Here is a 17,302-nt window from a genome sequence, read left to right as displayed (position 1 = left end):
CATATATAACGTTGTCGCGGAAATGCAAAAGTGTATACACATAAAATGTACAAAATATCTTCCCTGGCAGTCATAAGTCGCATCATATTGTACTGTCGAATTTATTACAAAATACAAAATATAAGATTCGAATTCGCAATCAAATGCACGACATTTCATATCGCTGCGAAATAAGCAATGTGCCAAACGGGATTCATTGTAAAAAAATTTAATATCAAAATTATTATATACATTCAATAGGATTAACTTGGGAAAAATTTACAAGGTCGAATGTTTTATTCCTCTTTAAAAAAAAATGTGTATAGACGCATATGCGTAATAATAACGCGTTCTAGATCCTGACGCTATCATCGTAATTAATTCTAATAGCTTAATTTCGCTTAAACTTAATACATTGTCCATCACATATATTACGTATTTATTTTGTGGATTTTCTCTTTTCATCACTTTCAAAACCAGAATCTAGATCATCGCTTTGACACTTTTTCAATGTACAGCCCTTGGAATTTTGTCTGTAAGACCCTCGTTCTAACAACAATTTTTTAATGCTATCTATTAAATGCTCAAAAAAATTCGGATAGCCGTCGTACCCAGGAAACACGTTAACATCTATTATCGCATATTTTCCAGTATGATTCTCGATTACAACATCTATTCCAACTAGAACAAGCCGAAATATTTCTTGAATATTTTTCACGATCTTTTCGAATATTTGGTAATTTGGCTTTACAGTTAAAGGAATGTTATCTTCAGACAATATAGACCACTTAGATCTACTCCCACTTTTCGATATATCATGTGAATCAAAAAATATTGTACTTAACAAATTACAGTCTTCTTGATAAAAGTTTTTGAAGCTAGGACGCTCAACCACATGAAAACGATCGCCTACTACGAATAATTTATATAAAATGGCGTTATGATTGATAAAGTCCTGAGCAACACAAGGTAGTTGACAGTCTTTCAAATCCCTTTCGTTAAAGATAATCATCATCTAAAATTAGATACTAAGTAATTTTCTTAAATATCTTGATTGCTTTGTCTTATGCAAGATACATACCTTATGTGCGTCGCTCGAACCATATGCAATAAGTGGCTTACAAACAAATGGATATTTAATACCACGCGTTTTTAATGTTGATACTATTTCGTGAACATTTTTGCTTTTGATTTCTACAAAGTTAGGAGTAAATATATCTGAAAAAGAATATATTGATGTAAAATATATGGCTCAATTGTCTTGTAATTAACATGTAACTATACTATAAGCTACTATAATCTACTATAGACTATGGACTATGCACCTTTAAACTGAATGCCTTCCTGTATAAATTCATAAGATTTATATCGATTGCGTAAGTTTCTAATATTGTCCAGTGGGTCAATAACAACCAAATCTGGGTGTTTGGCAATATACTCTTGCAGTCGCAAAACAATATCCGCAGCCTATAAAAATGCATTATAGAATCAGAGATGATGTAAACATTGCTGATAAATATTTTCATACATTTTTATCACCACTTTCTGCATGCGATTGCATATCTGTCAATTTGTGTAGAAAAACATGTAATGGTCCCTGCTTTTCAAGGCTTGAACTCACATCGATCTGAAACAAATAAAACAAGATTTATAGATATTAGAAGTATTTTTTAGCATCTGAAAACATGCTTGCAGAAATAATGCAATGCTTGCATTATTATAAAAAGAAAAAAGTATATTGCACTTTGCAATCAGAGAACAAAAGATATAATATGGCATAAAAATCTTTTCTTTAATTATAATAAAAACTCGAATTATTCTTGCCTATGTAAACATTTCCTTAAATTTATATTCCATTATATATTTTCAGATCATTAATAAAAATTGATATTAACCAGACATAACCTATTTTATGCACAGCATATTCCTCCCAATTTCGTGCGAATAAAAATTGATGTGTCAGAAGGGACAGTGCTTTTACTTACCATTTTCAACTGAAATCCCTCGGACTCGCATACATCCTCAAAATCGTTCCAATTGAATTTCTGCCGTTTTTTCTCGGGCACCCAGTAACCGATGACATACTTGTCGCACATTTTTCTTGGTCTTCGTTAATCACGGGCGGATCGATCCGTCCGATCACGTCTCGTGCCAGTCGTCCGAAATTAACGATCGGCGATCTCTCCTCCTCCCTCGTGGCACTATTTAAACGATACCCGGTAAATCGATCTCATATTTGCGCAGAGCGTGGAACGCGGTTATGTTTCGCCGCATTCAAAACGCCGTGTTTCGCGCGGTCACCGCGAAATCAACGATCGTACTACGTGCTCCGATTCTTCTTCGAGAGTCGACTACTCGGCGGCAGCCTCTCCGCCGCGAACTGACGGCGGTCGAATTATCGCTTCAACACCTTCGTCTCGCCTCGTCGATCGCCGATCTACGCGTTACTAATTCTATTGTTTACTTTCCAGAGCGCACACGTTGAACACGCCGCCGGAAGTATATTCTTTATCGGCCGTGCGTGATTGGAAAGTAAATACATGCCGGTAAATACTTGGAACGAGCTCGTTCTTTGAACGGGCGATTAGCGTTCAAGAGCTCTCACGATGATTAGTTAACGTTATTAATCGCATTAAGACAACAAATATCATAGATGCGTCAAGAATGTAGAAAATGTATCTCTCAATTAAAATCTATATTCAGATATTTAAATATTTTTCGCTTTTTTCTACTTGGGGTCTGGCAGATTCCAGATAAGTTTTTCACTTGAGATCTGACAAATCTCAAGTAGGTTCTCCATTCGGGGGCTGTCAGATCCCGAGTATGTGCTTACCTCTTATCGAATTATATATTTTCCTGATGACAAATTTTACTTTCTGCGAGAAAGTAAAGTAATATTTATATGATTGCGCAATAAGCGATTAATATAATTTATAAAAAAGAGAAACAATAATATATAGTTTTATAGAAAAGAGAGAATACGCTAATTTATTTATATATATAAATATATAAAATTATACACACACAATATATATATTTGTATATATATTATACATATACATTATATTATGAATACAATTAATTATTAACTGCTACGATTTAAAATGAAAAAAACATGCCGTGCTCCAATTCCTTTTGTATCATTATAAAAGGCACGTGACGAGATAATTAAAAAATATTCATTAGCCTAGATTGTCCTTTATTATGATATAAATTAAAATATTGCGATGCATCGATGAATTTCTGTATTTAAATACATCCAGAACTTGTTAGCAAAGACTGCAAGAAAAATAATAATTTAAAATATTGTTGGTATCTTCCTCTCTTCATCTTCCTTGCACACTCACCACCGGGGAATCGTTTAAAGACGTTAGCATACTTCTGGTAACAAGGATCGTCGCATTGCTGTCGCGATCTATCGAATTATCCGAAATTAATTCACGTTTCTTTAAAACTCTCACTTCCCCGAGAGAATAGGAACACGAACTTGGCATATACAGTTCTCCCTCGGAATGAGACGTCTCTGACGAGGTTTCGATCTGGAATCGCAAACGAAATCAACTTATTAGTATAATATCTATTGATTTACATGAATTATTATTTTGTCAGATATTGAAATTATACAATAAAATTACCGCAAGTCTCCTCATTATATTAATCTAATAAACTAATTCAGTTATATATAATGACATTTTTTAAATTGCGTTCCTATATTAATTACGTAATGAGAGAGAGAGAGAGAGATAATATAGCGGATTTTTTTCTGCCTTTCTCTCTTTCTCACTATATTTTATAATGGAACATTTGTAACTTACTCTCTTTGCATTTGCATTTAACGCATCATTGGTAGATCTAAAAATAATATACAATTAACAGATTAATAATTTCAAAAGCAATTCTCTCAGCATTAAATTGTTAACAATATTCTCGTTGTAATCACCTGTTATCATAATCTAGTAATGTACTACTGACGCTGGAGTTAGAGCTAGATAAGATATCTATTTTATACTTTTGCAAATCATTCAGTTGCTCTTCATTATTGCTTTTTGTATTTTTCAGAAATTCCGAGTCTTCAATTCCATCTTTACGATTGTCGACCGCTATGATCGTCATCGGTTTGCCATGAGTTTCGTCGTTTTTCGTATCCTTTACTAAATCATTCTCTCCAGCTATAATACTTTGCTCAATATGCGACGTGACTTCTTTTATGGATAATTTGCTATTTTTTACGCACGTCAACGAAGCGTGATCTCGCAGAGAATCGGCCAAACAAGAACTCGCAATAAGACCGACCTGCTCCACAACTACAGAATGTTGCAAACCTATGTCTTTCTCGATTGCGCATAAAGATTTGACCACTTCTTTTGCCGATGAATGTACAAGACTAACATCTTCCTTCTCCAGGATTTCATCAACAGATTCAATAGAGTTTGCATCCAAGTGAATTCGCTCGTCCTTTGACTCCGAAACCTTCGCAGGTGATTCGTTTTGATTCGTCGTGATATTATCATGCGTTTCTTCGATTGTATTTTCTTTCATAGTCTCTTGCAGGACATCCTTATCCTGCACATCGCTCGGCTCATCTCTACGTCTCTCGTTATTCATATCATCTTCTTTATTTTCTGCTGACACTATAATCGTAGCGACCGGATCGTTAGCTTCCATCGTACACCCCTCATTGAATTTTGTGGATACAGTTTTCGTAGACGGATTTTCAGAACTTTTGTGAGGAAGTGTGTCGTCGTCGCTACGAATATCTGAGATTTGCTTCAATGACTCGGCTTCTGAGTTTTCCTTGCTATTATTTTTAGAACTTTGAGGAAACTCGAGAAGGGCCGTGGAACGAACCGCGTCTTTTTTCGTTTCTCGACATGCGGAAGAATCGGGGCAAAGTTTGTCAGATTTCTTAAAGTCGTGAGATTTTTTGGCAATTTGCCCGATATTGTTCGCATTATCTTTTCCTTGTGTTTGCAGAATCGATTCTTCAATTGCATTCGTCCGAATCGAGGGATCGGCGATATTCTCAGGAAAGGTCTCCACATCTTTGACTCCTTCGTAAATTTGATTTTTATCAGCAGTAACTTTCGCAAAATCTACGCTTCCCGTCTGACTTGTATCTCTCTCGCTATTATCCTTAGAATGTTGAATAGACTCGGAACAAACCACGAAGGGAAGGCTTTCCTTCGTTTCTCGATCAGTCTGATTTTGAACATTAATCAGAATATTCTTGAAAATATCTAAAGTTTCCGTCTCACGCGCGTTGCGAATTGATTCGACATTGCGCAAATTATCCAGGAGCTTTTGCACCGCGACAGGCGCGATCGTCGACTCCTTCAAGGTGTCCGCGACTTTCTTCTCGATGCTCTGCTTTTCGTCCTGCAGAATGTAAGCGATGAGCCGATCCGCGGCCTCGGACGTATCCTTTCGAGGAGCCTGTGCGAAAACATTATCGGAATATTTCCTCTGAGAGCAACCGATCTCGCACTTCGACAATCTATTTGCAGACATGACATGTCGCTCCGCGTCTGCATGATGATTATCCTGAATAATATGCTTCTCTCCGTATGTCTGTATCTCCGTTCGTGTACTAGATAACGCAGGAGCTATATTGGAGAACGTCGTGACATCTGATTTATATATCGACGATTCCGATAGATGAGCTTTATCTCTCGGCTGTTGAACTTTATGACGCTCTTTTCCGAAACATTCGTCGTTACACAAACACTTGTCGCTTCGGCTGCAGCTTCCGCGATAATCGGTCTCTCGCGTTGCGACGTATCTAATCTCACGCGTAGCGTCTTCCTCGGTGCTCTCGGTATTTTTCGAAACTCGTTATCCGCGGACGTGATGGGACTTTCAACGGCGTCCAAGTGACGTAGGATGTAAGTGGCCGTATTCGCGTGGTACCAGGTCGATTCTGGCGAGATGTGCAGATCGTCCAGGTCCTGCCTTGTTAGTTCCCGGTCGACGATATGCACCGACGGCCCTATCTGAATTTCGCACGTGTTTTCTCGCGCACGAACGAGCCCGCGTCCAGTTGCCGATGACGTCCGTTCCGGAAGATTGCGAGCGCGATCATCGCGCGTCGTCGCCTCGTTCTCGTCCTCGTCGTTCGAGTCCTTCGACGATGACGAGTCGTCTCTCGACGGCACTCCGGCAGGCGAGGCACACTCGCGCGACCGATTGTCGCTTCCATATTTCAGGGTCTGGCAATAGGCACGTCGTCTTCTTCGCGACATCCGAAATTTAGGCGCCGACAAATCGACCCTGGGAACGGTAACTCGCGGAGATCGACTCTCCAAACGCGCGCTCGTCTTGTCGTTTGCTTCCGATTTCGAGGTGTTTGCCTCATAAAACTTGGAGGCCACCAGCTCGCGAATGTACATCAGCTCCTCCGCCTCGTCGTCTAACGGTGGGTTCGAACATCTAAAAACGTACAACACAATAGTAAATAATGTAAAGATCTTTTCTACTCGTATATATATGTATATGTATATTTCGTTTTCAATTAATTATTTTTTTTGTAACATCGAGTGATCGGCAGGCTTATGATGGGAGATAGAGAGATGACGATAGATTTTAATGTAAAATATAATACAAATTATATATAAGGAGAATTTGCAAAAAGAAAACTCAGCTGTTAAATAGAATATATTATTCGGATATTAATTATCGTAATTTGGATAGAATTTTCTGCTTACGTATTTCTATTCCGATTCCCAGAATCGAGACTTGACATCGCGCAGACTTCCATGAGTTGTATCTTTGCATTGTTAATAATCTTCTCGGCGTTCTCGAGTGCGGTCGACGTTTCTGGACTTAAGACGGGATTGGATTGCACTTCCACCGATCGATTTTTAGACTACAATTAACAATATTTAATGTTTACCGTAAAAGATATATATTGAACAGCTAAATGTTAAATTAAAAGAAAATAATTTAGTACCATTTTCTCGTCGCTTCTTTCTCTTATAGGAGATTCTCTGTTACTTCTGCAAACTTTATTCTTGATTATCAATCTTTTAGATACAGCAGTTGGAAGATGCCGATTCCCATCTGTGATATCGTCATTTTTCTTGCGCGATACATTCTCTCTTTGTTTGCGATAACACGTGCGAACAGAAGTCATCTCTCCTGCAGATGTGACACAAAAGTCCTTGCACGATTCCAAAGAACTCGAATTTTCCCTGCAACAAAGAAAGGAATATTCCATAGATCAATATTTTCATTATCATAATTATAAAATATCGATAAAAAAATCAATATTTTATTAAAAGAATGAAAGAAACAATCAATCATCAATCAATTAAATATCTTTGAAAGATATTCTCCACACAATTCTCTATTGTAATAATTGTCTCCATTTAGAAAACTAAAGATCAGCTTGACTTAATGTTTACGAAAGTAATTAAAAGAAAAAGTAAACTATGTGTATATATATATATATATATATATATCTTTTACGTTATTTTCAAACTGCATATTGTATAAAATCTAAAAAAAAAGAAATTAAATCACCTCACTAATAGTAATCGATATAATCGACTTTCTTACCGCGTGTCGCGTTAGTAAAGAATAAGAAAGTAATGCAATCGTTTTTTCATACATGTGTCATGTGATAAAAAATTAACAGTTAAATATATATAACGATCTGACAATGTTCATCGTGTGCTTTAAAATATGCATCAATTGGCAAGCTCGACGTGCCACGTCCTTGGACATGCACGTGGCTCTTAATCCCAATTATAACAGACAAACAACGATGTGATTACGTTAAAAAGATTGCAGATCATCTCGTGAATCAAAGTGTTTTGAATGTCATAGCAAAAATAAAACGTTAAAGTTTCCTGGTATTGGTATATATACATATATGAGCGCTCTTTTTTCCTCTATCAATATACAATCAATAATATGTATTATATCAATGAAAAATTATTGATTATGTCATGTTTTTTAATATTTGCATTTTAATTTTACACTCATAAAATTGGCAAATTATCAAAAATCCAAAAGTAAATATAAAATATAAACAATATGTAAAAAGGTAACATAAAACAATAAATAAATATGAAGAACATTCTTTTTTTCATACCGCGATATTGATATCTCTCGTACAACTCAGAAACGCTATAGCTTACAGATAGAGAGAATAAGAGAACGTTGGCGTTATGTTCGAGTTCGCAGAGGCGGGTTCAAGGACCGGCGATAATAAAGCTCTGAATCTCTCTCTCTTTCTCTCTTAGGCGGGGGTGGTCGCTCACCCTCTCCCTTTCCAACTCTTTCTCGTCTGAAAATCAAGCTGTTCTCCCGCGCTACGTTCAGCTACGTCGTCGAACCTTCCGCGATCCCGGCCGGTTGCAACACTGGCGTGTCTCGTCTATAGGCAATGGTATCGATCCTTAAAGGGGAGACCCCGAATCACCGGCCGGAGCCAATTGTGACCACTTCCTGTTCTCATTGTTAAATCAATTAATTTACTTTGCCATCTATTAATCACGCGATAGGTGTTTCCACGAGGAAATAAGATTATGAAGGGTCCGCTGTAAAAAAAAAAAAAAAAAAGAATATGTGACTCAAACGGAGTGTCTTCCCGATATCGCTCTTCGTAGCGTTTGACCTGTGAATAATACGCCGGCGCTTTTTGCTGCGCGATTAACTCGCGCGTGAAACACGCGCGTTATACACGGCTGACCGTTCCCCGCGCCCGTTCCCCATGCGTCATCGCGCGGTGCGCCTCCGCAGACCCAAGGCACCCGGTGCATTCACGAGGAAAATCTCGGTGGCATTTTTTCAAAGGAAATGTCGCACGGCGTACGTAACATAAGGCGAGTGCAGGCCGCTTGCCAAGGGACGCTAATTTAGCGAAAGGCCGACGGATGCAATCGGATGTCGAATGACGTCAGTGGCATCCTCCGCTAAACGCGCGCGTCCCAAGGAGCTCGGCCGCTTTAACGCGTTCCCTCGCGCGTGATCAATAACAATACGTCAAAGGTACGTAATGCGCGACGTTCTTTAAAGACGATGGACCGTTTAACCGCGTATTGACCGCTCGTCAACTTGCGCGTACCGAAGAATCGCGTTCCTTTCGTATTTTTGCGAAATCGTTTGTCTTGTGTCACCGATCGCACACGTGTCGTTCAGGAATACGATTCACATTCTTATATAATAATAAACGTCATGGTTACATTAGGCGCGCGCGTAAGATGTAAAGGCGTAAAATGTATATGTATAAATCTTTTTTTTTTTAGTTTTCATAATTTCCTTCTATAATTTTCAATTTCTTTTTTATATACGGGTAATGATAATCTCTCCTTTTACATTTTCGTCTCTCCTAGATTTATTTTTCGTTGACGTTTACTTTTCGTCCCGATATTTCGACGCTTTCGTAAATATTTTTCGTTCGTGACTGAATAAGAGAAGTCTCTGAATAAAAAAGTCAATGAGTATGAACACAATAATCTCCAGGACGTGATCTGAAGGAATTTACTACACAGCATTTCAAAGAAAGCGGGACGTGCCTTATTTCCTCGCGTATCTTATTTTCAAAGTCACGGTGATTAATATGACGCGTAGAAGGGAGATCGTGCAAAGGGAGACGAGAAGAAAGAACGAGAGAGAGAGAGAGGGAGAGAGATCCTCATATACTGAAATTTTATCTATGCGAAATCATAAAGACACGATCTTAGCGTCGCTTGTATTAGTCATCACGTAATTTACGCGTTATCGCGCGACTTTCAGCTCGGTTACGACACGAGTCGCTCGACGAGCTTTCGCACAATAACGGTCTTTATGCACGGTAACGGTCGAGAATATTGACCCTGGTTGACCTTTAAAGACGAAAGATAGTTCCGACGCGAGAAACCAATCCTCCGTTTCGCGAATTCCGCGAAGGGAGTGACAGCTATATTCTTTTACAAATTCGACTGGTAAAGATATGTAATCTTTTGTATAATATATTACGCATCTATTCAAGTTATTTTCCAAATATTCTTTAAAGTGAAAAAGTCACGTTTTTTTGCCAAATCTAACTTTTTTCATATGTGACAGCATGTAATTTTTAAATAATTAAATTAATTGAAAAATGCGCGTCAAAAACACGCACACACGTAGGAAATTTTTTCGCATAAGAAGAGAAATTAAATCAAGAAGAGAAAACATATACATATATATATATTATATATAAATCAGAATTCTCTCCGTTCCATTTGATTAATCCAATTACGCGGAGATGATAATTCGAGACCCGCATATTCCATCTCATTCACAGAGGATCGATTTTACTTGTCGGTCCATATTCGAGAGCGTTGAATAATTTACGCCTCATCCGCTTTAAGCGCGCGAAGTCATCGCGCACCGCTATACAGTGCGGATGGAGCCGTCTGGAACGTGCACAGATCAATATTCCGCCACGTTGTATTCCTCGTCTCTACCTCTCGTTCCTCTCCTGCCTCTTTCCGCCCCTCTCATCCGATCCCACCTACCCCAGCTGAATATTGGCATTGATTTTCACGGTTCGGGAAGGCTCGCCCTAGGAGCGGAACTCGCCTCTAAGGTCGCACTCTACATGTTTTTCAATTATTTATATATTATATATGTATGTAGATATATATCAGATTTTCACAATATAGTCTCGAATACGCTGAAGATGCGTGCATATAACAGGATATAATCAAATTATATTTGTATGTTCTCTCATTTTTCTCGTATCACTTTTAATTTAAATTGCAAATAGCTACGAGAGCTACTAATCTTGATTAAAAAATTAAAAATTAAAGCTTGTGCCATTGATAATAAAAGGTTTGGAACGGAAATTTCTATGTTAATTGACAATCGATTCTAGCGTTTATCTAATGACATAGCGAAAGTCCTGTGATAAATAAAAGATAGAGTCAAAAGAACATATATATACAAGCAAGCTATTGAATTATTTTGTAGTATTAATGGCTGAAAATTTATAAAATGGATATATATTAATTGTAAGGATATTCGGTGATTCTTGAGGATCATATGTGTGATTACAAAATAAAAGAAACTCGTTGTTCTGTCACATCAACACATATATTTTGTTTTTGCTTGTTGCATACATACGATAAACAGTACAATGTTACACGTTCCTCGAGGTACGGTATACTAGAAAATTTTCATTATCCACTACTACAATTGCTATTCGACGTATTGTTTCGTCATATCTCTTCGATTTTTCGTGTATCTGCGTAGCTATACGAGTCATTTAAAAAAAAAAAAAAAAAAAAAAAGGAAAGAAAAGGAGACGAAAAGAGAGACAAACGGAACGAATTACAATAAAGACGTGAGAGTTCCTCGTTTCTTTCTCTCTCGATCGGAGGAGAGCTGTCGCGCGTCCCTCTCGGGGGGGTAGCGAAAAAGAAAACCCGAAATGCGGTTTGGGCTTGGTCGTCGACAACGAAATCGGACAAATGCGTGAGCGAACGAGTTGTCATTGCAGCCTCCGTTATTCTATCCTGTAATACCGCACAATATCGCGGATAATATCGCTGTACGTTTACTTCTCGTGCATCCCAATTCCTCTCATTCCCGATTGATCGACGACACAATAACAATAAAAGTACAGTAAATAACAACAATAATAACGGAGACAGACAGAGAAAACTACATCAAGCAAACCCCAATCTGTAATCAGTAAACAATTTGTATCGCAAAGTTCATAGAAAAAAGTGCCGTCACGAGGACGAGATCCTAAGAAGATCGAGCGAGTACGAAACAATAATGCAACAAGATCCTTGCTCAGAATTTTTATTCTAGAAAAAAGATCCGGAAAAACGATGCAACGGATATATACCGAGAGCGTGTGACACTTGTACCCGAAGGGATGACAATATGTGACGACCAACCAAGCCTCTCGTGTTGAGAGACGCTCTCTCGTTTATGGTATATAAACGTGTTACAAATTTAGTACGTTAAAAGGGGCTCGCGCGGCCGCACGTGCGAGAAAAACAGAAGTGTGTCTGCGCGGAGAAAGATGCGTAACTCCTGTTACCGCGAGTCCTAGCCGAGTCGAAGACGTCTTCTCGAGGAACCGTCTTTCCGACTGGGACTCGACGGAAAGTTGTAATAAGTAATAAGTATCGCATAGACACTCCCCTCGTCTACATCGGCAGTTTTTGCGGAAGCTAAAAGCGTTCTTAGACTCGTAACGTTATATATATATCGCGTGTAAGGAAATTTTTTTATAGTTTATAGTTTAATATGTAAAAGGACAGAATTTGTGTCTATATATGTAACTTTTTTTACCTTTTTTTTTTTACCTCTCGGTTTTAATTATGCGTATTACAACGAATCGTGACAAATAAATGTCATCGATAACTTTACGGCAATATGACATAATGATATGATATAACGATAACATTACAAGTCTGGACGCGCTTTAAGAGGATCGTCGTGTCGCGCGAACGCGCGAGACATCACCCCGAAATATCGTTACTCGTCGTCGCTAAATCGAGAGAGCGTGCTGTCGCCGAGAAAACGGTATCTCGAACTCTCGGTGGAATTCGTCCGTAACACAACGAGGCGCGACAGTATGTGTGTGTGTATGTGTGTGCTCTCTTTTTTTTTTTTTATTTTCTATTTTTCCCCCGCGACAACTTCCGACAACCGCTCTCTTTTCACTGTGTGCCGATCTGTTTTTGTACAAATATATACAAAAGGATATACGCGCGCGCCCGCGTGCCCGGGAACGGGTCCCTCTTTCCGCGAGAGAATCGTTCGATCGTCGCACGCAAAAAGATCCCACTCGGGCGCGTCCAGCGAGTGTCTCTGCCTGCCTGCCTTTTTCTCCTTTCACTTTTTTTATCTTTTAGACATAGCGAGTATGTGGTTCCTATTTTGACGGGCGTGCCTTTTTCATCGGTGAAAATGAAAAACCAAAATGCCCTCGACTAAAGGTCTAGCGCATAAACTAAAGGCGAAAGTGGACGTTGCATAGTCGAACATTATATTATATAATTCGCTTTTTATGAGTGACTGGATAGCGACGTGCTCACGTGTCTCGCGTGACTTCTCTACTTTTTTTTCTTTTTCTTTCCCCCCCGAAAGACCGGACGAGCGCGATTACAAAGAACGCGAATAAAACGCAACGTCGTATGCTCTCGCGAGCAAGAAACCGAAAATAGAGAAGGAAAACGCGTGTCTCTACACAAAAAAAGTCTTTCGGAGAAATGACAGCGTACAACTTTATTCGCGAGAACAAAGAAAAGAAAAGTGACAAGAGACGCGAAAGAGAACAGGATAATAATAATTTAAAAAGACACAGAACGCAAAAACGAATACATAGACTTTTGTACACTTAAAAATCGTTAAAAATTTTTTTTTAGTTATACGCTTTATTAATATAATGTAGGTATGTACACATATACACAATGTACAGAAAACCCGTGCGCTGGGTCCGAGAATATTCGCCATATGTTTTATATAATACAACGAGCGAAGTATAGGGTAGAAAGAGTATACAAACAAAAAATAGAAAAAGGACGGCGATCGCCGTGAAGGCGATGCTATCTTTCGCGTTAGTCATTAATTAAAATCACGACCATCCTAAACGGACACGCGCGAAAAAAAATAAAATACAATGCGGACCGCGTTACGCGATACCAAGTCGACGATTTTATCTCGAAGTGTGTGCGTGTATTATGTGTGTGTGTGTGTGTGTGTACGCACATACATATGCGTACATATGTATGCATGTAAGTGTACGTGTATTGTGTGAAAAAACGCGAGCGATTACGTCCGCGATTACAAGAGACAATGAAGAAAGGCATATCGAGCCTATAAGTACAAACCCAAACCGGGCAACAAATCATCATCATCGTTGTCACCACCGTCGCGATTTCAACCACGTGTGCTGCTTTTCTCATTGAAAATCCACGAAAAATAATGCGCTGCTTCCATCGTTAATTAACCGCTCTCTACGAAATCCGTATGTACATGAGCAGCAGAACAACCGATCGCCAGCATACAATTTGCCAAAGACTTCTTCTCAAAACCAATCGATAAATACCGTACGGTATCGATCACATCATCAAAACGCATCGTTAGCTGACTTCAAACAAAACCGAATCGTCCACTTTCCCCCCTCCCTTCCCTCCCACCCATCTCTTATGGATGACATTAACAACTTCATGAGAATCTGCACCAGACAACGTCTTTGGCTCGAGTCGTTCGTTGGCTTCCTCTGCTTATCGCCAACGACTATTTATCACCGTTACCAAAAGCGTTTAGCGAAACCCTTCATGGTTCCAACCATAACAGCCCCTCTGAATACAGAGGGACAGAAAATTTGAGCCCTGAATAGACATTGAAAGAGGATCTTTAAGTTTCTCTCTCTTTCTTAACCTTGAGTCCGGTACCCGCGGTGTCCTCGCCCAAGATGGTGGCTATCTCGCCCTGCATGAAGGCCCACGGTACTTGGCTGTTCGCCAGCGGGCATTTCTCACCACTCGGACAATAAACCTGAAACAAGAACGGAAATTGTCGATCAGTATCGTGGTTTCGATTGGAAAGACCATCTAAGGAAGAGGTAACACCGAATCACTCACCTCTGAACCAGCACCCTGTCTCTTTATGCTGTCCCGACTACACGGGAAGCAAAATTTGTGGTGCGGCACGCTGGGACATTGAACAAAATGCGTGTCCTCCAGACGCTCCTGACATAGCGTACATTTCAGAGTCGGTGCCGAGACCGGTTCAGCTCCGGCAGCTTGAGCAACCGCACCCTCGGAAGATGTCGTCACAGTTGTCGAGGACACTTGCCTTGAACTACTGGACCGTCTGCCTGTGGAGCCTGCAGATTAACGCGATTGTCGTTCTTCGTTATATTTTAACCTTTCATGAAAAGCTTGATTTTAATGTATTAAGTATTTTTCTGTAAATCAGATGATATTACGATTTGTCAATATTATATCTGATAAGACGTGAGTGTGTAATCTATAAAGACGCGGATAGTATTGCTTCAAGCTATCCGCTTGCGGATAGTATCAAGATAATAGGAATAATACAAAATATAAAATAATAATACAAAAGGATAAAAAAATTTAACAATATATTACCATAACTGTCTGTACTATTCGGGCTGTGCTGAGAGCCTCTAGAAGCACTGCGTTGCTGAGCGGTCGCGGCTGTCGTCGGTGGACTTCTGTTGGTGGGGCTGGGATTGTTCGGTGGCTGTGGCACGGGCTCCGGTGATGTCAGATTATCAGCGACTGACATTAGAGCGGCCATCGGTGACGGTCCGTTCGCCGCGGTCTAAAAGAGGAAGCGTCATTTTCATCAGTTCCAGATTACGAGTTTGTATAATGAGACTCGCGTTCGGAAGGAAACGTTTATTAAAAACGCGAATAAATATGGCTCGTCGTCCGTGAATGAGCCGGCCATGCTCTACTAAGGTGATAATTATACCGTCGCTTTATCTACATACCTGATGATGATTCGATTGTGAATTATCGTTGGCACTTTCCTGCGTCGGCGGTGGCGGTGGTGGAGGACTCGTTCTCGGACGAAGAGGCGATCCTCCACCATTGGCCGCGACGTTGGCAGGTGCCAACGGTATGGACGGTCCAACATATGCCCCTGTATAAAAATATATATCGTTAAAATACGCGCTTCTTGATCCGAGCATATCGTAAATATACGCAAGAAAGAGAGAGAGAGAGATATAAAGTACCGAATTCTGGGAACTTTTCGATGCAGATATTAAAGGCATATTCAAACAAAATTCAGGATATTAAAATGTGAGATGTACAAATAATACAGTTCTACTTTTCGCTTTCTATTTCCTTACTTTTTTACATTCTCGCTTTATTCGTGTTTCGTGATACCTTTTTTAAAAATTACACGGCGTCATAATTCTCAATTCCATTTATCTTTCAAAAAATGCGGTAATTAATGAAAGCGGTTTTTTTAAGGGGGAGGGGTGGGAGATATACATTCCTAAATTATTATTTTTAATGTACAGGATAGAAAATAATATTGCACTCAATGACCGAATTGAATATATATATTCTTGCAGTCATCATTTGACGTACAGTTTTCTTTGGTGCTAGTGTCACACACATATCGAAGCACGAGATTTCCGAGGGAAAAAATGAATGACATGCGATATTAGAAGCGATATTAGTAACGTGATCGATACGTGGCGTGACACGTCAAGCAAACGCCACTTATCGAGAATTTAGATTGTCCTTGCTCATTTCCATTTCTTTGCCATGTGCAATTTCCGTGTGGAATGCCCTGTCCCCCTATAATAATCCGTCTTTATAGCACAATGACTTCATTGGCGAGCAGAAATAAATGTCGTTTTTCCCTCCGACGCTACGCCGATAAATGGTAACGAGACGATTACGGAGAACGAGAGGCAAGAAATATAAGTGAATCGTTATCCGCGCACGTCAGATTACGTCAATAACAGCGAACCGTATTATTTCTCTTAACTCGCGCTCTACAGACCTTGAATTAAAATTTCCGCGAAATCTACACGGATCTGACTCGAAACGAATCAGATGAAATGATTCGCGGCAAGTTGAAATATACTCTTCCTAATTATTGCAAGATTAAATATATTTGAAGACTTTGACTTCATCTATAAATAGACATTGTTTCTAAAAATATTCTAATATCGATCAACCGCGCGCTAGAGTTGAATAGAGATCCAATACAAAAGTGTGTGTGTACATATATATAATTTTAATAATATCGTTTTTAAATTAATTTTTCAACCTAATTTTAATTTTAGGAATAAATATTAATAGGAAAAATTACAAATTTTTTTTTTTTAAGTTACTATAATGATAATCAAAACATAAACACGCGTTTTATATATCCATTTCTGTATAAATAAAAATATAGATGTTTCGTACCAATCGCGCCGTTACGTCATGGGCATCGATTTCGTGTTCGTAACTACTTTGCTTATCATTATATATACCGGAAAGTCAGTCATACTCGCGAAACCGCGGGTTGTCATAAGGCAGTGCATTTTCATAATGTTTACTTGGCGAGCCACTTAAAGAACCGCCAAGACGATTAATACGCGGATCGCGTAGATATATACGCGCAAAGACCGTGATGAGACGATGACACATATCATTACGACACGGCCACGTTACCGTATTGCGTTGTATCGTTATTGGCCTTCGACACACGCCGATCGTTTATCCGATGTTTTATGTATCATGCGGACCGATTACTCCTTTCAAATATGTTATCGTATATACAACATATACGATATATAATCTCTGTCAGCGTATAATCCCCACGCTTCTTTCATATTTTCGATGTAAAAACTAGCAGGAAT

General features: G+C 39.1%; 3 protein-coding genes across 6 annotated transcripts in view; all 3 read right to left on the bottom strand.

The window, feature by feature from the left end:
* Positions 1-196: 196 nt before the first annotated feature.
* Positions 197-2,453, bottom strand: LOC115234407 (inositol-tetrakisphosphate 1-kinase-like). The gene is made up of 5 exons (XM_029805458.1): positions 1,965-2,453; positions 1,508-1,606; positions 1,305-1,446; positions 1,061-1,197; positions 197-994 (listed from the first exon to the last, which is right to left on the bottom strand). Exons 1-5 carry the CDS (start codon positions 2,073-2,075, stop codon positions 419-421), a joined length of 1,065 nt encoding a protein of 354 aa, XP_029661318.1. The 5' UTR covers positions 2,076-2,453; the 3' UTR covers positions 197-418.
* Positions 2,454-3,030: 577 nt separating this feature from the next.
* On the bottom strand, positions 3,031-8,088 carry LOC115234511. Its single transcript, XM_029805645.1, has 8 exons — positions 8,072-8,088; positions 6,926-7,166; positions 6,681-6,841; positions 5,691-6,405; positions 3,920-5,658; positions 3,795-3,831; positions 3,327-3,518; positions 3,031-3,258 (listed from the first exon to the last, which is right to left on the bottom strand). Exons 2-8 carry the CDS (start codon positions 7,106-7,108, stop codon positions 3,229-3,231), a joined length of 3,057 nt encoding a protein of 1,018 aa, XP_029661505.1. The 5' UTR covers positions 7,109-7,166; positions 8,072-8,088; the 3' UTR covers positions 3,031-3,228.
* Positions 8,089-11,018: 2,930 nt separating this feature from the next.
* The window catches only part of LOC115234227 (interferon regulatory factor 2-binding protein-like A), a 17,067-nt gene continuing 10,783 nt past the window's right edge, over positions 11,019-17,302 (bottom strand). For 2 of the 4 annotated variants that reach the window (XM_029805073.1, XM_029805075.1), the window contains exons 2-5: positions 15,428-15,579; positions 15,060-15,255; positions 14,550-14,794; positions 11,019-14,463 (exon numbers count right to left, since the gene is read on the bottom strand). In XM_029805073.1, coding sequence (XP_029660933.1) covers positions 14,323-14,463; positions 14,550-14,794; positions 15,060-15,255; positions 15,428-15,579 — 734 coding nt within the window. In that variant the 3' untranslated portion in view covers positions 11,019-14,322. The remainder of the gene's footprint in view (positions 14,464-14,549; positions 14,795-15,059; positions 15,256-15,427; positions 15,580-17,302) is intronic. The other 2 variants (XM_029805074.1, XM_029805076.1) reach the window with 1 other exon arrangement.

Source organism: Formica exsecta, unplaced genomic scaffold, assembly GCF_003651465.1.
Source record: "Formica exsecta isolate Colony F162 unplaced genomic scaffold, ASM365146v1 scaffold2, whole genome shotgun sequence".
Taxonomy (NCBI): domain Eukaryota; kingdom Metazoa; phylum Arthropoda; class Insecta; order Hymenoptera; family Formicidae; genus Formica; species Formica exsecta.
The sequence above is the reverse complement of the archived record's forward strand: the minus strand, read 5'-3'. Positions and strand labels throughout refer to the sequence as shown.

What these genes read in the sequence shown, in the direction of transcription:
- LOC115234511 (XM_029805645.1), bottom strand. Translation starts at nt 7,108, where the DNA reads ATGACTTCTGTTCGCACGTGTTATCGCAAACAAAGAGAGAATGTATCG. An exon ending in AAAGAAGCGACGAGAAAATG is followed by an intron (nt 6,842 to 6,925) that starts GTACTAAATTAT and finishes TGTTAATTGTAG; the next exon opens with TCTAAAAATCGATCGGTGGA. An exon ending in GGGAATCGGAATAGAAATAC is followed by an intron (nt 6,406 to 6,680) that starts GTAAGCAGAAAA and finishes GTACGTTTTTAG; the next exon opens with ATGTTCGAACCCACCGTTAG.
- LOC115234407 (XM_029805458.1), bottom strand. Translation starts at nt 2,075, where the DNA reads ATGTGCGACAAGTATGTCATCGGTTACTGGGTGCCCGAGAAAAAACGG. An exon ending in AGGGATTTCAGTTGAAAATG is followed by an intron (nt 1,607 to 1,964) that starts GTAAGTAAAAGC and finishes TATTTGTTTCAG; the next exon opens with ATCGATGTGAGTTCAAGCCT. An exon ending in CAGAAAGTGGTGATAAAAAT is followed by an intron (nt 1,447 to 1,507) that starts GTATGAAAATAT and finishes GCATTTTTATAG; the next exon opens with GCTGCGGATATTGTTTTGCG.